Source organism: Pithys albifrons, chromosome 1, assembly GCF_047495875.1.
Source record: "Pithys albifrons albifrons isolate INPA30051 chromosome 1, PitAlb_v1, whole genome shotgun sequence".
Lineage (NCBI taxonomy): Eukaryota > Metazoa > Chordata > Aves > Passeriformes > Thamnophilidae > Pithys > Pithys albifrons.
Genome location: NC_092458.1, coordinates 64211844 through 64236306, shown reverse-complemented (window position 1 = coordinate 64236306; position 24463 = coordinate 64211844). Strand labels below are relative to the sequence as shown.

General features: G+C 39.1%; 1 protein-coding gene across 1 annotated transcript in view; it reads right to left on the bottom strand.

Moving 5' to 3' along the window:
- The window catches only part of STARD13 (StAR related lipid transfer domain containing 13), a 291483-nt gene that overhangs the window by 224386 nt on the left and 42634 nt on the right, over positions 1 to 24463 (bottom strand). Inside the window, exon 2 of the mRNA XM_071552804.1 lies at positions 23477 to 24334. Coding sequence (XP_071408905.1) covers positions 23477 to 24181 — 705 coding nt within the window. The 5' untranslated portion in view covers positions 24182 to 24334. The remainder of the gene's footprint in view (positions 1 to 23476; positions 24335 to 24463) is intronic.

The following is a 24463-nucleotide window of genomic DNA, read 5'->3' as shown; positions in this document are numbered from 1 at the left end:
TTATTCAGCAATGCATAGGAATGCTGTTACCTTTTGAAGAACCTGAAAAGCATAGAGACAGAAGCGCATTACAGAAATACTTTTTATATGCCACCTTAAAACACAGAATTGCAGAATCATTTTCGTTGGAAAAGACCTTTAAGATCACAAAGTCCAACCGTTAACCAAGCAGTGCCAAATCTACCACTTAACTGTGTCCCTCAGTGCCACATCTTAGACACCTACGGGGATGGTGACTCCACCACTTCCCTGGGCAGCCTGTTTCAATGCTTGAAAACTCTTTTGATGAAGAAATTTTTCCTAATATCCAGTCTAAAACTCCCATGGTGTAATTTGAGACCATTTATCTTACACAGATGAGCAGTAGTAAAGTGAGCCTGGAGAATCCCTTGTCAAACAAATATTTCAAGGTGAAGCAACATCACTATAAAGATCATGGCATACACTAGGCCAAGAATGACATACTGGCCTTGAAAGTGAACTTCTTTGCCATATGGATTTCTCAAGTCCCATAGGTTAGATTAGGGAAAACAAACAAACAAACAAACAAAATTCCCAGAAACATCACTGTCTGTGGGAAATACAAAATTAAGTGATATGCACATCCTTAAAGCAGTTCACATATAGCTGTTTTGCTTCAGATAGCTATTGTATAGAAGAACTATCCTAACTGTTTGGTTTACTAAAACATATTTAGCAATCAGCCAAATATAAAACTTATTTGTAGGTTGCTATTTCCTACAGGAACCACAGTCTATTTCAGAACACCAAGCTTAAGGATTTTGTAACATGTACACAATCATATGTATCCATAGTCTGTATTCCCTTGCCTATCTGAAATTTCATTACCATCAATAACAAATTAGAGATAAAACAGGGTGCAAGATTGTGCTCCATCGCCTAAATACTTATTGCTCTTTTCTTACATTGAGAAGAAAATACATTCCAGTCATTTGAATGTTTGTGTCTTTTGGACCAAAGGCTTCTGCACCCTGTTTTTCCGCTTTCAAGTGTTCTTCACTAATCTTACTCAAAAAAAAACATCTGTGATGAAAGGCATATTTGTTTCAATGTTTTGCTCATGAAGTTTATTGCAATAGGCACACTAGCTGCCAGCAAATCTAAATTTAAACTGAAAGAATGCAGCAGAAATTAACAAGTCCATATAGAACACTCGGGGGTCAGGGTTAACCTTGCTGCCAGACCTCCTCTTATACTGGAAGCAGAAAGGCTTCCCACGTGAAGAGCTATGAGAAAATTACACAACTCTAAATTTATCTGATAATTTGTGGCTTTCATTTCAGAACCTTCAATAGGTCCAATTGTTCTGATAATTAATGTATTGTACAACTTTGAGTGATAAATCAGTAACCTCTAAATAAAAAATATCAATACTATTTAACCCTCCTCCCTATTAAATCTGCTCAGATAAAAATGCTCTCTGATGTACAGCCTAGATCTGCAAATAATGATTTTGTGTAACCATTTGTGGAACAATTTCAGAGGCCAAATACCATATTCTGCCTTTGCTGCACTGATAGGGTTCCTCTGTTCTCAAAAGAATCTCTGTGTAAAAGAAGGTCTCGCAGCCATTGGGGGGTGGGGGAGGAAGCCAGATTGATTCCCTACACATAATCCTTTAAAAAGTAGTTAGAATACAAAGAATTCTTTTGTTCTCACAATAGATTTATGTGTGCCTTCTATACTGAAGATAAAATATTTCAAAGAAAATTTTCCTTCATATCCCACTATAGTGTTGCTTAAATACTTACAGAACTATTAGATGGACAAGTAACTTGTGGCACCTTCATGCTAGAAAGCAGGTAAGTAAACTCAGCACTTAGCAACCTTTCCACTTCTAAGAACTGTATTGCTATATATCTGAAATTATCAAGAAACTCTCTTCAATCTCTCAAGTCAGCAGGCAAAGCCATGCACATAGCTAGGCTACTTGAAAAATGAAAGCTCTTGAGGGACATCACATAAAATTCAGAGCAATCTGGATCCTTCTGATCTCCAAAACACTCACCTAAGATGGGCTATTAGGACCTCAGCAGGTCTCCACAAGAAAAGCTACAGAAATACTAATATGAAGTTACGTGTTAATTTAATTGGTTTTAAAGGAAATACCATTTCCAGGATCCATCCTTTTCCCCCAGACTTATTACGTTTACACATTTTAAATATATCTGTGTGGAGCTTTGTTTTTGCTTCTTGTTCAGTCACTTTCTCCTTCATGCTTTCCTGCTTGAAGGCATGCTGCCTTGAGCTACTGATTTCTTCAGATGTTTTCAGAATTGACACAGAGCACACCTGTGTGAATCTGATGAAACCTTCTATGTCTTTGATGCTTTAGAGGAAATGAAACTGTTTTAAACACATTTAAGGTTATTTCTGAGTTTTCTTCACTTCCCTTTACACATCTGTCTTCATCTTCTTTCGCTAAGCTCACCTGTGCATTTCTATGATTTATGTGTCTATATTTAAGTATACCACTGTCTCTGAATGATGAGTACAGCACAATATAGAAAAACCATGTGGAAATGCTAACTTCAAGATATAGGACAGTAAGGATACATACTTGGGTATTTTAATGATTAATAGGCTCACAACATGGGAGAAAAAATAACCCAAAGAAAAAATAAACCTCATTTTATATATTTGACTATTTGACTTTCCAAAGGCAAAGTCAAAGCAACTCAGAAATAGACTAATTACTTTTTACAACAGCTTTTAATCTTTCAGATAGTGAATCGGTAAATTTGGCCTTTAATTTGCAATCAACACATTGATCTTGCATAGTGATATATCCACTGTACAAGAGAAAAGAAAAACCTAAAGTTCCGTCTCTTTTTCAAGGGCCCCTCCATCAGTTCTAGGAGTATTGCTCTAAGCTTGGCAGGATGGGATAGGAGCCCTTGTATGAACGGAGGTTTCCAAATACTAGTTTATGGAAATATTGAGCAGATGAAGAAACCCAAGCTAATTCTGAAGGCCATGAGCTGAGTCAGCATGGTGCTTCACCCAAGATAAGAGAGGGAAATTTGAAGGGGAAAATAAAGGAATTTGAAGAAAAGGTGTGGGGCAAAATGTTTTGGACAACAGTTTCATACTACTGCAGGAATTTAAAGTGCAGTAGCCCAGACACTTAATATGAAACCTATTGCAGCTTTGTTTTGTTTCTAGTAAAAGACAATAGTTTTGTACTGGACTTCTTACTAAAAAACAAACAAAGAAGCAAACAAAAACAAGGAAGCCACAACAACAACAAAAAACACACGAAAAGAAAAAAAAAATTAAACCAGCACCTAGTTGGTTTTAACATCAAAGTGTAATTTGGGATCTCTCCAATGATTAAATTTTCCTGGTTCACAATGCCTACACATCTCCACCTTCTAACAAATAACAATGTCAAGCAACACCAAATTTCACAAACAGGCTGTTTGACAAGCCTGTACTGATGCCACATGCTACAGAACTGGCACCCGAATGGCCAGACAGGCTGTCTTAAATGACATCTACTCCTATTTCAGTACATGAATTATCCTCTTGGGTTGTCCCCTCTTCAACTGCTTTAGAGTGGATGGCAACTTATCATTTATGTATTCAACCATTTCCACCTTTGGAGCAAATGAACGGCCCTTCTCGTATCCCAAACACCTGCTCCAAGCAGTAGTCAAATTCCTGATGCTGTCCATTTGCATTCAGTTCGGCACCATCTGCAACAGTGGTTGTATCTACACATCACAGTGACCATGAATGTCAAAATAGTTTGCACATGTAGGTATTAGGACACATTTAATTTCTTCACAAAAATACTAACTTCCAAATACACTAACTTTGTGACTCCCTTGGAAAGTGTAACCAACTTGTGCCCATTTGCGATAGTGTATCTCCCTGCAATACTTCCTGACCACCAAATGGTAGGTTTCAGACTGGGTTCCATGAGACTGAGGAGTCTCATGCCACTAAATCCACAAAAAGTTACAGACCAGAATAGGTAACTTAGAGATCCTTCTCCCCAGCGTGGTTAGTTGCACCTTTTGAGATCAGACACGGCTTAATCTGTTTCCTTAAAACAGTCATCTCTTCAGAAAACACTGTGGTTAGAGCTATCCAGGGGGTGTTAAGAGCTGGGCTCATCTTCACCTTTAACCTAATGAATCTCATGCATCAGAGGGAAGGGGATGTACTTGTGAGTGACAGAGAAGAACCAGGAAATACCAACACTTGAGAAAACAACAGGGAAATACCTGCAAATTGTCCTAAAAGAATTAGGGAGGGCTTCTCCCAAAAGGTGATCCAGCCTGCAGCCCAGGTGAAGTGCTTCTACAGTAGTGCACACAGCATGGGAAACAAGCAAGCACAATTGGAAACTACGGTACAATTAGAAAACTAAGACATGTCACGAAAATATGGTGGGACAGAACTGGAATACTAAAATCAAAGACTATGAGCTCTTCCGAAGAGACATGCAGGGAGGGAAGTGGTGGGGGGGTGTTGCACTCTGTGTTAAGGAAGGGGTAGATTATGAATAGTGGCCTCTGAGAAACAGCCATGAAGAGGCTGAGAGTATGTGGATAAAAATCAAGAACAGGACAAACAAAAAAACCTGGACAAGGCCTCCCATTTCAGGTACAAGAAGCATCATGCTCACAAACTTTCATCCTCACAGAGGACTCAACTACCCGGACATCAGCTGAAAAGCAACACAGCTGGCTGTAAGAAATATGGGATACTCCTGGAGTGCCTCAAGGACAATGTCCTGATCCAAGTATTGGACAAAACAACCAGAGGAGAAGGCTTAGTGGACCTGGCGCTCATCAACGTGGATTTGTTCATTAAAGGGGTTAAGACTGGAGGCAGTCCGGGCTGCTGCGACCATGCCTTGGTTGAGTTTGTGATCTCAAGGAACACGGGCCTACTGAGGAGCAAAGTCAGGACTCTGAACTTGGGAAGAGGACACCAGTAGTGAAAAGAACCATTAACTAGAGAACATTAACAGCAGATTAAAGGGATAATAATACGATGATATAACTGAAAATTGTGACCCATGTAATACTTAGGGAATCCCAGTCATAAATCCTATGAATGTTAACGCAAACTTTAAGGACAAGCCTTTAAAATTGGTAAGGGAAAAGCCACTGACAGGCTCATCTGCAGCATAAAGCACTGGAGCCTCAGGAGAGGAAGCACTTGTGCCTTACCATTGGACCGAGAAGGAAGCAAGTAGTGTGGTGTGCCCCAGTTTGGAGCAGGGGAAGTTCTGCCCCACCCTGAGCAACAGGAGCCAACCTGGGTGCCCTCCTCCTCTCACTTGTCAGGGTCCAGCTGTGCACAGCACACACAGGTGACTTATTTCACTGTTAACTGGGGGTTTGCTTAGTATTTATTGATAAAGCAATAATCTTATTTAATACAGTAGGTGAATTAAGCAAGGATTTGTCTGCTTCCTTTGAACACCAGCAGCCACAATGATCAGTCACAGCTGTCAGAGTGCACTGGGACAGCAGTTGGTGCTCAGCCTGTGAGCACTTAAAGGTATTGAGAGCTGTGAATCAATCCCCGTGTGCCGGTGCTAGGGCTGTGCTGGCAATCCAACTTACAGGCTGAGTGATTTCTTTTAAAAATATCAGTCTCAGTGTTTCCTTGAAGAATTCTGGAGGAGATTCTAAAGATTAAGATGGTAAAGGATAAAGACAGAGGTCTAGTAATATATCTGGCAAATTTCTAGTTGCAAATAAAGAACATATATTGAATCACCAAGTGCCAAAATACTTTTCTTTAGAAAAACCTGGGTCGGTAACTATAACCTTAACATTTTTTTCCTTAAAATACCAACATTCTTGTTTCAATTTACTGGAATTTAAAAAATTCATATACACATTGAAAGAATTTCTAAGAAGACTGGTACTAGAGATTGTCTCAAAGTACTATGGAATTTCAGCTATTCACTATTTTCCAAGTAAGTTGCTTCTTTGGTACCTACATTACATACAAAAATGTAACTCAGAAAACAACGATTGATAAATATGGCACTGGTAAAATGACAGCAATATTATCATCATGTTCATGACAAACTACCAAACAAAAATCCAAATCCCACCGAAGAGGATAAAATGGATATTCTTTCCACAATTCACAAGCACCCATGGAGTTCTGTCAAATCTTGCAATGCACTATTAAGATGATACATTGTAAGCAATCCACTTGTAAACAGAAATCTGAATGTAACGGGGAAAATAAGGGGCAAAAGGAACTTTCTGGAATTAAAGAGTACTTAAAGACAAAGACGAGAACGCTTGGAAGAAGGAATGATGTTTTTAGTGGCTAGGAATAGGTGGTGATGGGGCAAAGAATGGAACATGAATTTATGGGAGGACAGGATAATAGACAGTAATTGATATAATGCAAACTTTCTAAATTATCTCCTGAACCCATTTTCATCAAGCTAACAGTGAAGAGAGGGCATTAATGCCAGGCCCAGAAAAGTAATTAGGCATGATTCCCTGATCTCCACTGGAAGTCTGGCACTCAAGTATCCAGGTTTAACAACTAGGTTTCAGTATTATTAAAAAATAATTTAGACACCATCTATGGATTTGCTGTGAAAGAAATATTTAATTATATGTTTGAATGCATATATAAAATTCATGACTCTATTAACCATTCCTGAAACTCTTGAAACATCGAGAGCAACAGAAGAGCTACATAGCCCATATTGCTAACATTATTTGAAAAACTTCTGCAATATAAAAATTGTTTCCCTTAAATAAATGCAACTACAATTGTTACAACATCCCAATTTTAGCTCACATTTCTTGGAATCATGCCAAGTCACTGTTATCTGTTAAATACTAAAAAAAAAAATTATGAAGTTGCAGCTTGTGTATAACATGTACAAGAGCCTCATTTAAGTTTCCCTATATGACTGTGAGGCTGGTGAGGCATGAGAGCAGGGGTTGCCCAGAGTAGCTGTGGATGCTGCATCACTGGAAGTGTTCAAGTATCAGGTTAGATGGAGCAATGAGCAATGTGGGCTAGTGAAAGGTGTCCCTGCCCAAATAGCGGGGTTGGAATGAAATGACCTTTAAGGTCCCTTTCAACCCAAACCATTGTATGAGTCTGTAATATTACTACTAATATAATTCCACAAAAGTTCTTCTGCTGCCTCAAATGGACTTGCAAGTCTTAAATTGTCACACTGAAATATAGGTGGCATGTTCTTTGTCTGGCTTATGACAGACACACTCGTAATGGCACAACAGAGTTAAAAACTCAACTTTGCAAGAGCAGCTCTCGCAGCACCAGGGAACCTCCATAGGAGTGGGACACGACACAGCAGCACCATCCCACGCAAGGCTGCACAAAGGCTTCTTCCTCCAAATACCATACAGGGAGAAAGAACAAAGAAAAGGGATTCTCCAGTCTCAAAACGACTTGCGAGCAATATGATCTGCAGGTCACCAGACTGTTCCCAAATCCCTCCAATAACTGGAGAGTGCCTTACTTTACAAAAAAAGTGCTACTTTTCCCGATCCATCTCTTGGGGGAAGCACTATTTAGCTAAAACCCCCAACACAAACCCGAGCACAAACCGCGTCCGCATATCTGCGCTCAGGGGCACAGCACGGCGGGACAGGGCGCTGGGCTCGGGGCAGCCTCGCCCGTCCTGCCGCCCTCGGGGCAGGGCCGGGGAGCGCCCGCCCCGCCGTGCTGTGCGCGGGGGAAGCTGGAGGGGAAGCAGGAGGCGGCTGAGGGGGATTGCTAATGCGAGGGAGCTGCCCAGTCTCCCCGTCCGGCCCACCAACAATGGCGGCGCTCGCCCGGCAACCCGCGCCGTGCCGGGCCAGGCCCCGCCTCTCCAGGGGCGGCCGCGCGGCCGCAGGGGATGGGAAAAGAATGGGAAAAAGGCGATTGGAAGGGGCGGGACTCGCGCCCGGGCCAGCGCCCCGACGTGCGCACGCATCTGCTCCCGCCTCCACCTTTCCCCTTCTTTCCCTTTCCGCTCGCGCCGCCGTGACGTCACGGCGCGGGGCGGGGCCGCGAGGGCAGGGCGGGGGCCGCGGCCGGCGGCGGCTCGCGGGGCGGCAGCGCCACCTGGCGGGCGGCGCCGCGCTGGAACGGGGGCGCCCCCTGGTGGCGCGGGACGGTGGGGCGCGCGCACGGGAGCGCGCACGGGCACGCGCACGGGCACGGCCGCGCCGCTGCTCCCGCCCCGAGCCCGGCGGCCCTGCCAGGGGGAAGGAGCCGCAGCTGGGCGGGAGCGGCTCCCCAGCCGGAGCGGACCCCCAGCCAGAGGGGCGTCCCAGCCAGAGAGGTTCCCCGGCCGACGAGGCTGCGCCTCGGAGCCGCCCCGCGCCTGCCTTTGGGAGCGGCCCAAAGGGGCAGGGTGAGGGGGTCGCCGGGGGGCGCGGGCCGGGAGGGGCTGCCGAGCTGGCCCCGCCTCGGGAGCCTCTCCCGTGGTACGAGAAGTGTCACAGCCCCTCCATAAAGTGCCCCTTGCACGGCGCCTGCCTCGGTTTCCCCATTTGCAGGACCTGCCCATGCCCTGGCTGGGCATGGGCAGCCAGGGGGTGTTTCCTGGGCTGCACAGCGAAGAGGAGACAGACAAGGCTTAAAAGTCAATACAGTCAGATTTTCCAGTTCTGCCTCCTCAGTACAAGAGAAACGTGGAGCTCCTGCAGCGAGTCCAGCTGCGGAGTACAGAGCTGATGAGGGACAGGGGAGCAACTTTCTTATCAGGAAAGGCTGAGGAAGCTGGGCCTGTTCAGCCTCCAGAGGAGGCAGCTAAGAAGGAAACTCATCAATGTCTATAATATCTGAAGGGACGGTGTCAGAGAGGATGTATTCAGGCTCTCCTCGGTAGTGCTGAGCAATAGGACAAGAAGCAATGGGCAGAAACTGATGTATGTGGAGTTCCACCTGAACCTGAGGAAGAACTTCATTGTGCAGGTGACCAAGTACTGGAACAGTCTGGCCAAAGAGTTTGTGGAGTCTCTTTCACTGAAGATATTTTCAGAAATATTTCTGCAATTGCACACATTGGTGGGAAGTTCCTACTTTTATGTTCAAGGCTAGTTACTGCCACACAAGCACATTGCCCTTAAAATTGGCTAACTGCACCTCTAAATAAGCTATACACATTTCTGAAAATTAAATATGTGATTTTCTACATAGGCAAATCTGCCCCTGTGTCGGAGCTGACACATATCAGAGTAAGTTGTGCTCGGTCGAGATCGGTTCTGTTCTACTTCAAAAATAAAATTACATCAAATCTGAGATATGATTAGTTTGCCTTGATTTCAATAGTTTTGTGAATAATAGAAGCTGCATGGATGACACCAGACAGTTATCAATAGTTATCAATGTTAAACTTACCCAAAATCTCAAAGTCGGACAGCACTGGCTGTCAGAAGCACATGACTGAAATAATTTGTGCTTGAACCATTTAATTGTACCACAGTTTGCCTTGGGTCAGTTGATGACTTTTGTTAGCAGTGAAATAGCCTGAGCTCAGCTCTGATATTTGAACACAAAACGAGACTCCAGACAGGAAAGAAAATTTTACAAACTCCTACACGTCATTGCAGCTCAAGAGAAAAATAAAATTAAGCATTTTTCTGAAAACGTTTAAGATTTGCTTCTTTGGTTTGACATAACCCTGAATGGGCAGATTTGGACAGTTTCATCTTTTATCTTTCTGGTGATACAATTGTTTTTTCTTCAAAGTCCGTTATGGAGGAATGAAAGGGAAGGATATGAGTAGGGAGGAAGAACAGAAATCCTGGATGCTAGAAGCCAAAGTCAGGCTGTAATGGCAGTTCCTTTAATTACCAACACGGAAGCCTGGCAAAGCATCAGATCCAGATGTGGAGGATCATCCTCCTGTCTTGACATCACTACACTCAGGAGAAACTGGTAGAACAGAGAATCAAGGCTTTGAGGCATGAATGTAAATCACATTACAGCAAACAACTCCTAGTGTTGGGGAAACTTAATTTTGATTGTGGTCCTTTGTCTTTTGGTTCAATACAAATGAAAATAAATAAAACTTTTTTTTTTTTTTTCAGGATGGCCTCTTTTTCTAGTTTGGTTTCCTTTTCATTATAGACCTTTCCCAGCTGTTAATTATAGGAATTTATAGTTTTAATTAACATGCTAAATATACATTTTTCTCAAAATCTTCCATTATATTTTCATGGTAATTAGAAATAAATTAATTATAAGTACTTCTTTAATATTTTCTCTTTTTTTCCCTTGGTGTTTTAAAGAGAGTGAAATCATATTGTTCTAGCTTTGTGTTGCTCAGCTGCTGTGACATTTCTCCCACAACTTTTGAAAAGTTCAGATACCATCAAGCCAGTTTGAAAGATGGGAAGAAATATCAGAGAGATGAAAGTTTAATAAAAATTTGTGGCTGTATAAACTCAAGAGACTCAAATGATGGCCCTCTGTAAGCTAAGGATGAGATAACAGCCCATACTGTTTCTGAGCAGCTGCTGCTGAGCATATGTGTGCTAATTGTCCAGGCAGTGGAAAGATACCTATAGGTATAGAACCTGTTGTGCCTTGCCAGAATCATGGAGGGGAGCTGAGGACATTCTGGGGGAAAGGAAGTAGAGGAGGCATGGGCAGGTGTGGAGAAAATAGTGGGAAGTAGGACACTGGAGATAATGCAAGAGCAAGAGAAGACTGGAGTATGGTGTGAAGCAGTGAGAGGTGTGGAATGGGTTGGGGAGCAGGAGGTGCTGAAAGGGTGAGGCAGGAGGTTCATTCCACAGAATGCCAGAGTGGTAATCTTAAATCTGAACAACATTTTTGAATAATTCTTTACTTTTCTGAGATAATCATCATGGAGTGGTTAGGTGAATTCTGTAGAAAGGATAAGTCAGTAATTTTCACTTCCTACCCTGAGATACTTGATTTTATAAATGACTTTTTTTTTCCATCATGAAGAGTAATTCGTTCTGATCAAGAAACTGAAGAAAAATGCATTATGAGGGAGGTGGTGGGTTGTTCAGACCTTATTCAATGATTTGATAGAATTCATGTCACTCATCCCATATGCTGTTTTATTTTTTCTAAGCAGGAAAGGGGTTTCTCAACAGCTTCTGTTCAGGTGTCAGCCCTGCCAAGTTGCTCCTTACAGAGCCTGAGTGAGTGCAGCGAACTTCACTGAACACCTGTCTGTAGTAGCCAAGGATCAAGACAGGGATGTAGTTAGTTCCTTTCTGAATGCCAGGCAGGGGGAAGAATGATGGGTTAAAAATAGTCATATAAAACCCCCAATCATTTTATTGCAGCAGATAAGCACATTATTGAAAATCTTTCCTGGGGAAAAAATATCATTTGGAATGAGGAAACAAAGGAAAGATCTCTGTAACGAAAAATACAGTGTAACACAATAAGTTATATTTTTATAAAGTTTTGAGTTGGCCACAGTTAAAGAGACGTGGGAATAGGTTTGAGTATGCAGTTGAAATCAGAAATATCTTTATGCTTTATCTCCAGGTATTATTATTTACAGTGCATGTACATTGTTCAGTTTTAATGTTTTGTCTCCCTTGTTTTGAAAGGACTTATGAGTTGCAGCATTTCAATTATAAAAAGCCTGTCAAAATGACATAAGGACACTGATCATAGCAACAAATAAATCTGCTTGTATAAATTTTTGGAAGTGAGAAAGATGAGTGAAGAGGCACATTTTTCTTTTCATTGTCTAAGTCTCTTAAATGCCTGCACTTAATCAGATGGGATCTCCCTCTGGAGCTTTTCAAAGACATCCATGTCTTTTCCTCTGACTGTATAGGAAATTTATGTGCTTCATTTGACAGGCTGCTTTCTCTATAATGTGGAAACTGGATACCTTCGCTAATACCCAGATCTAGATAATATTCTGCTGATGTCTTAACTTTGTGTGAAGGCAAGACCTACTTTGCATCATCTCCACTCCCACTCCTTCCTGTTTTACTCCTACATCCCCAGTTTCTCTGGATGAAAATCATAAGAGCTGCAAGCCTATTTCAACAGGCCTCATGAATGGTCAGGAACCATAGATATTTAAATATCTAAATGTTAGATGATAATTAATTGCCTAAATTATAGACATCAGATTTCACTACTCCCTCTCTGATAAAACTGGCAAAATTTCAACCTGTAGAAGCAAAGAGTCTTACAGACAAAATTTTGAGCAGGACACAAGCTCTACCAGTGACACTTCTTGCAAGTCACCTCTTTGTGTTTCTGATCTGTAGGAGCTACTTTTATAACATACAGGAGTTTTGCAAAATTTTCAAAACACAAATAGACTGAAGATGTTCTGAGACAGGTGAAGGTGAAAGCGTGAGCCTGGCTCAGGGTTTCACTTATCAAGCAGAGATTTGGACTAACCATTATTGACTCCCAGTTCTAATATACATTATATTTTGGAGTACTTTTGTGTTACTTGCACTTGCCTAGCTTTTTGTGAAGTACCATAACTGAAAGCATTCAATAATTCTGTTTATACTCGTTAAGGTATTAGGTAAGCTTTGTTTATAAAAGCAATGGTTATTAAAAAGAACAGGAAAACATTATTGTTTGGAATTACTGAAAGAATTATAAGAAAGAGGGAACAAACACTGCTGTGGGATGATTATCAGCAGTGATAATTCTATTCACAAACATTTCAGTCCCCTATGATATGACATATTTTAGAAAAGCCTTGTCAACCACACTAATCCAAATAAAAAGGTTTATTGACATAACTCTGGCAAATAACTGAAAATAAACAATTCCTTGCCTAATTCAAGGGAACTAGGATTTCAGCTAGTTCCTCTAGTTATGTGCCTCAAACAAGTGTATTCTGAAATGCAAGAGACTTAAAAATAACAATAATAAAATCTTTCTGGTAAAATGCAGTATGATGTGGAACTGCAAGATTTTTGATTTAAGAGACATCTCTAGATATCCTTGCAAAGAAAGCTTTTTGTGCACTTGGGCTATATCCAAACATTCCAGTATAAATATTGTAACAATCTTAGTTTGAATTTCAGTAGTGTCTTAAGGAACTTAAAAAAGCAGCAAACTCTCCCAATTGTTCTCCAATCCTGCTCATTTCTCTATTGTCCTGTTGTGGTATTGCTACTCTTAAAAAAATCCCCCAACAATGACAACAGGAAATGAGCTGGAAAATGCTTAGAGGGACAATGTGCATAAATGATCAATATACAGTTTAGCCCTTCTGGAAAACACCTTGGTAGGCAATGTAGACACCAGCCTAATTGCAACCCAACCAATATATGTTTACATTTAAAATGCCAAAGTGATAGCAATTTCAGTTGGAATCTACATGATCAGTGATTTAATTTCATTGATATCTGTCAGTCTATCAAACTTGAATTACTTTTCAAAGACAGATTAATTTTGGCAATCTTCCTCTGGGGATGATATCTTTACCTGCCAGTTAAGCTATACAAGTTCCTTAGCAGCCCACCTGGCAAGCTGCTGGAGGCTCCCAACACATCACAACCAAGGTTAAGGAATCATTCACTGTCATGGGGAATTTTGAATCTTTAGTGGGTTTGTTTCTGAACTGTAGCCCCAAATCTAGAAAGAATTACTTCCTTTGCAAAATGGAATGCTTTTATATGCTGTGCTATATCTAGAAGGTTATTTTTTAATATGTATACTGGCAATTTTAAGTTGGATGCACAAAGCAAATTTTTCTTCTTAATTTTGTTTGGTTTTCAACCTTGTGCTTGCTGCTCTTGCATATTTATTTTAGCATGCATTAGAATTGAATACTGTGTGTCTCAAGCTGCCTGTGTGACCACTCCTTAGTATTTCAACCATTTGAACACAATTTCAGAGTAAGAAAAAACCCCACTCATTAAGAAGGTCTGGTCTTTTTTTTAGCTTAGATTTCTTCCTTCTGTTTAATGCAATTTAAATTCACCTTCTTAAGAACTTTATACAAAAGTGGAAACCTTTTGAACAAGAGGTGATCTAAGATAAAAACTGTGAATATATACATTCCAACTTATAGCAATGCTCACTATTTTGGATTTTGGTGTTATTTTTAGTCTGTATTCATGGTAACTTGCTTTTCTATGAGAACATTAAAATGGCAGTTTTAGAGTTATCTGTCTGTCATTCACATGCAAAATGCAGGCTTTGTCATGTCTGAAAAGTTTGGTTTCAAAAGCATTTTCTGAACTTTTATAATGCACTTTTGCCTTTACTTCTTAAAGAACTGAGTTCATCTCTGCTTGCTTGGAATACTGGCGGTTTCCCCACTAAGGCTTTTCCCCCTTGTTCCTCTCTTCTAGTTTGTTTTTTTTTCCCCTCCCTTGATCTATTTTTTTTTTAACCTTAGTGGCATTATGTGTTCCCCAAGATAAGGCTAAAACTGTAAAGTCCTTACCAGGCTTGGACAAATTGAGATAGCATGTGATCTATGCTATACAAAACACAAAACAGAGGGCTATCTTGATAGTCCTTTTGCATAAGAGATATGTGATATTGCGACTTTTATTTAAAAAACTCCTAGGATCTTTGGAATATTTTTGTCTCCCAGAAGCAAGCTATTTTGGTTTAATCATCTTTCAATCTCACAAACATGATCTTTTTCCGTATATCTGTATCTACAGTTATTTGTAATATCTTGGTAAACTATAGCACAGCACATTAAAGTATAGCTAGAAGTGAACTCTGAGAGTATAGATCCTTGGTTGCACAAATAGTTACTACTCCATTTTCTCTCAGTACAGGCATTGATTTTAGTCAGGCATGTTAATACAGGGTAGCCTGTATATTCTTTTTTTTAGCTATTGGCTTTGTGTAATTTTCTTTTGGTCTTAATATGTGATGCACATCATACAAAATGAAACGTATACCAGCTGCAGTGTTATGTTCTGTTGTTTCTTGGCAGGTTTAGCAACTTTTTTGACACGTTAATTTAAGTAAATCAGTCCCCAGACTAACTGTGAAGGCTTTTACCACAGTGAAAAATCATCATTACATAAATTACTGAAATGTCACCATCATATTGCTTGAATAGGAAATAGTAACTGCAAATCTTACCGTAGTTTATATACCATACCACTAACTAATTCATCACAAGGATTAGATTAAGGCCAGACAAAGTTTCGCTGCATATATATTTTAAGTGAGCTGTTAAATCTTTGACCCTAAAACACTACCTATTCTAGACCCACTTTTTTAAGGTTTGGAATGATACTCTAAATGCCAAATAATTTCAGAATCCATAGAAACCACTGATAAAAAGAGTCCAGTAATATAATCCAAAAGTCTGGTGAGATTTTACTGAAGTCAGTTTCTGGAAGAAAAATGTTTCAAATGCAGACATTGGCCTCAATGTCCTGTCTGATTTATTTCAGGAAAACTCCAAGCTAATTCAGAAGAGGTTTCCCTTCACTGCACTTTGAAAATCTTAGCTGTGAGATAATTCAAAACTGCAAGAGTTTTGCAAGAGCTTCAGTTTGAACAAAAACTTGGATAGGGAAGAACACTCTATTTCCATTTTTATTGCAATTTAAAATGCTCCATACTTGGAACAATCATTAAGAAAAGTCTTGAGGGTGATGACACTCTCTCCTACAGAAAATAACCAAAGAAGAATGTCATAAAATGAAATCTCAGATGAATTGTCCTGAACTTTCTCTGAAGTTCATGACATTTAATAATTTCTTTAATGTTTTGCTGAATTAGTTTCAGTCATGGAAGTCAGTGTTCACAGAGATTGCTGGTTATAGGATAGCTGATGATGTGATAATACCAAAATGATCATAGATCCCTGGGCATGTCAAATCATATGGTAGTCTGGGGTCCCATGGTACTACTAAGGAAATATGTTTGTTACAATATCAAGCTAACATTATTTTACTGGAATTTTACACAAAGGACAGAGGGGCCCTAGACATATCACTAGAGACTGATTTTTATTACCTGGGCATATGCTATCTATGAAGAAGTTTCAAAAGCACCTAATTCCTTATAGGAAGTCCCACAAACTTTCAACGAGACTTCTGTGTGCGAAAAAAATTTGTAACTCATTTTTCTTACTCCTGCTCAAGAAGTTTGTCATATTACAAAATATACATTGCAAGGTTGTTAATTCTGTAACATTCTGTTTCTGCTATTTTGTCTTTTTTTTGTTTTGTCTTTTTTTTCTTTGCTATACTGTAGTTCTGTTGGCTGACTTGAAAAACATACCAAATCCTCACTGGTCAGCCAAGAAGCTTGAAAATGCAACCCAACCTGGTCCTTTCATTTTTTTATGCAGGTTTCCAGTCTCACAAGATGTTTTGCTTACTGCCCATCCCATGATTTATCCAGTATCTCTATCTGCACCTTGAAGGAATATCTTAATTTCAATGATAAACTGATTAACAGATATCTACATGTTTCTTCTGGCTCCCTGCACCTCAGACCCAGCCTGTAATTCTCACAGGTGCCTATTGCCATGCTCTGACAGAGGAATGTAGTTCATCACAACCTTGACTTAGATAAGGCTTGTTTTCTGTTGACTTTTGCTCTGCTTCTGTAGAGATACACAAAACACTTGAATGGTCTGACTGCACAGGCTCCAGATATTTTCAGATATTTGTAAAGTAGAATTTTGATCTCTTCTATTTTATGGACTCAGTGCAACCATAAAGACATAACTTTTTGTTTTCTGAGCAAGAGCAATAGTAATAATGCTCTTTCCCGAGGTGGCCTTATGATTGTAAAATATTCAAATGCACAACAAATAAAGGAGTCAATATTTGAAAAAATATCATGACCCAAATTAATTGTAATGAACATGCTCCAGTTTTAGTATGATACGTTTGTTGTGTTGTTAATAGTTGTTAACTAGTCTTATCAAGCTTTACACATAAATATAAACCACACACTAATGCTTATGAACAAGATAAAGCAGGAATTCCCCAAATGCTGTTTGTGGTATCTCTCAATGTCTGTGCATGGGACCATGATGAGGCTGTGCAACAAAATTTGTTGGCAGTGCAGTATCTTCTCAGTAGGATAGCTAAAAAGTTCTACACATTAACTTGAACAGTCCAAGTGTTTTACACTGTGCAATGTAACTCAATAATCTCACCTTTTTTTCATTTTTTCATATTACCTAATTCAGCACCAAGCTGAAATGTACTTCATAATTTTTGGAAGGAATTTTAAAGTCAAGGTTAGTTGTCTTTTTGACCAATTATCAAATTTTAAAAATTTGTTTATCCTGGAATTTTAATTTTCTCAGAATCTCACTATATAGGTAAGATATACCATATACTATACAGTTTTGGGGAGTGTTGTATTCTGCAACACAAATCATTTCAAACTGCATGAAGGATGAACTGCAATAAAGCTCTATGAATTTTTGAATGGTAGTTACCCCCTTACACAGAGATTTATTTATCAGCTTTGCTTTTGATGAAGGGCAGATTATGTCCCCTCATATTACAACCTTTCTTAAGGAGGATTTTAGCAGAGCCTAAGCTGAAAGAGACTGCTGAAAATAATTTATAGGATATATTTTACAAAACCAGAGTGAATAGTTTTTCTCCAATCCAGTTGCAGTTGATGCCTGTTGATGTCAATCTTGTGATTTAAAAGACATACATTTTTATTTTTTAATTCTGTATTAGTGAACAATGAGTCATGCATGTTTATCACATATGCAAGTATGCTGAAGCAATAAAGGACAGTCATTTTAATAGAATCTACATGTTTTCCTACATGATTTCAATATACCAATTCTTTTCAATACAATATTTAAGCATATCCTTAAATTACTAGTCTTGTTATAACTTTACTGTTATTTTCCAAAGTTTTTGTAATTTCTGAGTAGAAACAGCCATGTAGCTAATTTCCACTGAAGTAAGAAGCAAATTTGAACTGAGCCCTCCATTCACAACAAGTAGGGCACAAAAAGCATCATATTGTAATGGGAAGTCATTAAATTATTAAGAATACTGATATTAGAGATAAATGTACTCAATACAAAATTCTGTATTCACCATAAGTCCCTCAAATTTGTGAAATTAATAAAATATTCTTTCTTTTAACTTAATACTTAATGACCATAAGATAGCATTTATCTGACATTGTATCATTGCTAAAGTAATCAGCTGTTCTCCAGCTCCATTTCCAAGCAGGCAGAAAAAAACCACAAATGCAAAAAGCTTTGTGAAGTTTGGCTCACTATGTCCTCATCTATCAGCTCTGGATAACGTGCAATTGAAATACAGAAAGTGCAGATCTCAGAGACGCACAAAGGAAATTAGAATGTATAAAGCTCAATGCATCACTCCTTTTTTACACAACTAATTTCCCATTTTCCTCCCCTTAACTTCTTCCCCTGTTCTCTTTGACTACTGTTATTTCAGCACTTAGCTCTCCTACCTGAATAGACTTCCCATGTCTGCAGAAGATGACTGAAAAGGAGTAATAATAACTGTATTATTCCTCGCGAATAAGTAGTCACAAGTTTGCCACCATTCTCCCTCTAGTTTTAGAGTCTCAGTTTCATAGAGTAAAGTGAAGTACAAACTTCCAAAGTATGGAAGGAATGGGAATAGGAATTTGTGCTTCACTCTAATATGTTCCTTACTAGTTTTTGTTCCTGTACAACTGAGTTAGAGAAGAAACTATTTGCAGGGCAATTTTCAGATAGCTTAAATTCCACCTCAGTTCCAATGCCTCATTAATGAAAACAGAAAACTACCTCTCAGAAAAGTGCTTGAGTGGCTAAGCAAGTCACTGATCAGGAATACAAGAGTCACAAGGACTTAGTAGAGTTTAAACCATATGAGTAAAGGTAAGAAGCTTTGGCAGGTCCAGTTCCTGATTATAGATGTAAGCTTGGCTGCTGCTCTGTTTGGATCATTTAAATTCATTAAACTCAATCTAATCTGAATAAAGCAAATTCACAGAATCATAGAATCATCAAGATTGGAAGAGACCTTCAAGATCATCAAGTCCAACAGTCAACCCAGCACCACCACAATAACCCCTAAACCATATCCCCAAGTACCACACCCAAACTCAAACCATTCTATGGTTCTCTGATTTTATTTATCTTATCTTGCTACTTTGGTGAACTTTTGGTGTTTGTGAGAAGAATGAAAACACAGGCCAGAAGCAGACAAACTGAGGGACAGATGCTATGGAAACTTCAGTATTACATTTCAGCAAATTATTCCAGCTTCGGTCTGAGCTCTTTAAGTTGGTACAATGATTATCAAACTTTTCACACAGGATTCAGTGTAATGAGGACAAAATTGACCTAACTGTAGTACTAAAATGGAGCAAGGAAGTTAATGAAAGTGAAGAATCAAGGAAAGAGAAAGTGATCATCCATCTTTCTGCCAGCAAAGGACAGTCTGAAGTAATTTCCCAGGTTCAGCTGCCTTAGCTTGAAGTGTCAAAAGCAATGGAGCTTTCACAAATCTCCTTTAGAACATTACAGTGGTGAATGGTGATGGCATAGCTAACCCACCAACACTACCCAGTGCTTCACACAGAGACTGTGTCTCTGACATTGTACTGGCCACTCCCATGCCTCTGCAGTCTGCTCCAAAAGTCTTTGAATTAAATCTGAAGGGGAAATCTTGACAAAGATATTAATTGTGAATACTACCTTAATTACCTAAATTATCTGTTTCGGTCATCTTGTCTCCCCTAGGGAGTGGTATCTCACTCTTTGTTTGACCCAGCTGAACAACATAACATTCAATGCAAATATTAGACTGTCATTATCGTGCTTTAAAAAATCAACCAGGTTTGGTTTAGATATTTCTAAATGTGTTGAAAGAGGCATGATGTAAATATGTGTGCAGACAGAGGGAGGTCGCAGAGGGGCTGCTGGAGCACTTAGCATGTTCTAATTATTAGCTCTAAGTGGTCCGTTTGTAACACCTAGGCTTCCTGACTTAGTTCTTCTTTCTCTGATACAGTAGAGAAAACTGTGACAGCTCACTGAGATGCTTTAAATAATGTCAACAACAACAGAAATCCTTTTGGCTGTTCCAATAGCTAATACAGGCTGTCCAAAGAGACTATTTGAAACTGTCCTAGAGGGGATTTTCAGTTTGCTGCTGTGTTACTAGGACTGTGCTTGCCTCTTTGCAGCAGCTGACAATATTAGCAGAATTTCTGTACAGTCCCTGAAGTGAGAGAAGATCGTGAGAATTCACACTCTCAAGGGTATGATGTCATAATACTTCCTACTGCCTGTTATCTGTCAGATATCTTCAATATTTTACTTGCCTGAAATGCTACTCTTGCAAGTCACGCATATTGTTTTGAGACTATGCAAGGATAGATAGGGTGAGATTACTCATGGAAAGTTGCAGAGTAGTTCCTGGTTAAATATGTTTATCATCTGGGTTCTGTTCAGGATAGTTGGAAGAAATAGCAGTCTAGAAAAATGTTGTTTCAAAGGCTATTCTGAATAATTTATTGCCCCTGTGCCTAGAGCTAGCTACATACACAAAGACAGAATGTAGTTTAATAGGAAGACTTGAAGTTAAACAAACAAGGAAAAATGGCTCAAGGTGCCACTTCATAGCTGCAGAAAAAACCTCTGGACAGAACAAATCTATCATATAATCATTTAGCTTGGAAAAGACCTGTAAGAACACCTAGTCCAATCATTACCCTAACTATTTGGGCAGAACTGTGTTTTGGCATTAAATGTACCACTGATTACAGACCCTGAGAAGGAAAAACAGGTTGCCAAATTTAGATTTTTTTTGAGAAAGCATTGGAAATATATGTGGAACTGGTTTACGGGTGGAAACTCAAGGACCATGCTGAATTCATTAACTGAACAGAATTATCATAAATCTTATACCACTCAGAAGAGGCAGAAGCTGTATGCATTTGGAAAAAAAGAGAATTTTATTTAATGGGCACTGTTATGTAAGTTGTTTTCAGGAGAGTTTCTTCCGCTTGTTCCAGAGTTGGGAGCATACACAAGCTCTATTCTTTTCCTCTTCCCTCTAGTTGTTCACTGTTCAATGTACTTGAAGATTTGTCTCTGCTTAATATTTAGAATGAAACAAATCCAACAATTGTGGCTTAAATGTGTATAACAACTTTAAGAGAAGACACTGGTTTTGCTTGTGGTGACTGCCTGCAAGTATGAGTGCTCCCAGCCTGGACAATGTAGGCCTCCTAGCCTCTTTTCTAGACCTAAACCAGGAGGTTTTCAGTCAGTAACAAGTACATTTGGCTAGGAATGCCCCTGCAGGGTAGATCTTAATCACTGTTTCACTGTGAACTCTGGTAGCAAAGGTTTAGCCAGGATCTGGGTCAGGGTGCTGTGTGTGATAGCCTGTAACGGTATGGCCAATCTGTTTATTACAGGATTTTTAAGTCTAAAGTTTAGCATTAGTGGTTGCTTTTGTCAACATTTTTACCCCATGCTGTCTCTGTTTATTTAAGTTCTTTCCACTAGAAAGACATTTTTCCCCAGCCCCATTTCTAAGTAATAGAAATAAAGACCTTGAAAATGACATACATTTGCTTCAACCAGTCATGGAGGCAGTTTTTAGTCTGAATAGTAATGCATGACTGCAGCTAAAATTTGAGAGACAAGATAAGCCTATTTTTTTTCTTTCTAATACTTGGAGGCTTTCCTGGAATGATACATACTTATTTATGCAGAAAAAAATCAAAACCAGGACTGCATCATTGCATCCGTACAGTTTCTGAAATGTTTTGACACATTTGCCAAGATTTACTAGGAAATTTCACATGCTTGTCTGGCGATTTATAATCCATTATTTTGCACTACAAGCTGCATCCTTGAGTTTATTTTATGGCATAGACATAAAGTAAACTAAATGACAACATCTCCTGGCCTTTCCCTTTTATCTATGGAAATGACCTTCAGTAAAGAGAATCCAAGGGATATTGTGCATCCATTTTGAGATACATTATTTATATTAATGTAAATATTTCTGAGTAAATGAGGAAGCAAGACTTGGCTTAGGGTAGAATAACAATGCAATTATTTAATGAACCACGCATCACAAGAATCTCTCAGGCTGATTATTGCATCAAAAGGTGCACTGTTATGGAACTCTCTTTAGTCCTTAGACTTCTAATATCTGCAGAAAAAGTTTCTAAAAACCTGGCTTATTTCTTTGTGAGCAGATGGATTTCTGCAGGAAGTTGCAATATTTATGAAATATAGCACAAAACTTCCACTCAGTTAAGAGCAGAATTAGTCACCCCAAATTGGAAATAGATTAGTACTGAAGAAGAGAAGTAATTAAGTACTGTATACCATAGTTTTAATGTGAATACAGACATTATAGTCCAAATTCTGCTTTCTTTCATTTAATCAGAAACCAATGAACACCTTTATAAGCACTAGAAGTAGAAAGAAGACTGCAGAGAGAAAAACAAATCATGCTAGGACTACAGCCTTATTTTCAAGGCATAGAGCAGATTGTCATGGAAAATAATTTTTGAAAGCTGGAGGAAGGAGAAGAGAGAGGAAGGAAAGGTATGTCTGACATGCAGTTTAAGATTGTGCTGCAAGGTCAGGAACACTGGAATTCTAAGGGTTTGTTTTGCCCACTATTTGGAGTTCTTATTTTTGTACTAGAGCTGAACATCTCCAATGATAAACATGTTTAGCTCCAGTCATTTGGTTTGTCACCGGCTGGGAGGAGAGGTAAAGCTGTGCTTATTCTCCAGAGTAGTGAGAATTCAGTTGGGAGGCTTCTCTTCTTCCAGTTCCAAGAAACACAGTTAAGTTGCTCAACTGTTTTTTTTTTTTTTTTTTTTTTTTTTTTTGTTTTTTTTTCTGGAAAGGTTATATATAGTTGTATGATTCTTATTACACAGTGTTTTTAATTTTGTCCTAAATCTAATGTTTTCATTTTGGACATTGGTCTGTAGAGCATTATGATGTATACAGTACACATACAACACCCTTCACCCCCACCCCCACCACTGATTTTATTAAATACTAGTTTTTAACTTGTCCTAACATTGTTTCAATGAAATAATAGTATAGAAAACAGTTACTGAGTTGAAAGAGTGCTGTGGGTTATGTAGCACAGTGTTACAGTGCCACCACAATAAAGAAGCCCATTTTTCAACATGAACAAATATACTCTGCTCTCAGGGTAAACCTGAACAGTCCTTAGGCTCAGGAAATGTATGCTGTACGTGGCATGATATATGATCTTGTAGGAATGGAGGACACTACGTTCCAATTATAAAAAGCAAGGGAAAACAGAAACCAAAGTTTGAAGTTCAGGCTAATAGAAGTGTGGTGAATCTGAAATAAAATTTGTCTAATGTAAAAATCTAGGACAGTTTAGAGTAAGTTGATGTTCCTAATTTTGTAATTCACTCTATAACAATTTGCACAACTCCTCTTCCTCCTGTAACAAACCTTAAAAGACACGACTTATTTAAAACACACTTAAAACAAAGGACTAGCTTTTATTACCTCTAGCTCCATGTGTTTTTCTTCCTTGTCATGGTCCTTCAATGCCTTTTCAGAATGATCACCACAGTCTTCTAAATGACAGATGTGTTGATATTTAGTAAGTTCATGTTTAGCTGGTTTTCTTTGAGAAACATTCCTTCTGTGAAGACCATTGAAAAATGTCTCATACAGTGGCAGTTCTGTAAACATATCATCATCACCTCTACCATCTGCTTCTTCCTCTGCAGATGAAAAATCATCTCCTTCTGCTGCCTCGCAAATATGGAGCTTAGTGTTAGCTTCATGTGATAAAAATTTGAAATCAGAAAATGTGATAGCACTTGCTTTGTGTTTTATGACTCTGATCTCAGGACTTCTTTCTGGAACGTTTAAAGGATATTCCTTTGGCATGTGCCTTGCAGAACAGGATAATTCTTCACAAAGGTGCTTTGTCTCGGATGGGCTGGTGGCACTGACGTGCCCTGCAGCCATGCCAAGTTGCAAGGATGTCTCCTTGTGGTCTAACAAGGATGATACAGACAGCAAACTCAGCTCAGGTTCCAGTATAACATTTTGAAATTCATATGGACTTGCCTGATATTCTGTCTTTCTTTGACATTCTTCATACTCTGCTTCCTTTGGAGCCCCCAGGCACTGGGCAGATGTAAGATAAGGTGAGTCCTGTTCTTCTTCATAGATGTTAGTTTCCATTCCAATGGGTTTCATCCATCAGAGATAAAAATTACTTCAATTTTGCTTTCCTTAAGAAACATAACTCTACATATGTAGCCAATATCTTCTTAGTTTTTCAAAACCATGATCACACAACTGCTATTAGTGCCTCAATTCTCATACAAAACATCTAAATCCTCTCAGCTCCTGGAAAAAAAAAAAGATGGAAACATGCTCTCAATAGAGTGCATCAACAAAGCTAATCATGAAACAAAATTCTCATATCAAACTTACAGCAGATTTACTTATGTCTCTGCAAAAATATTTAATGTATGC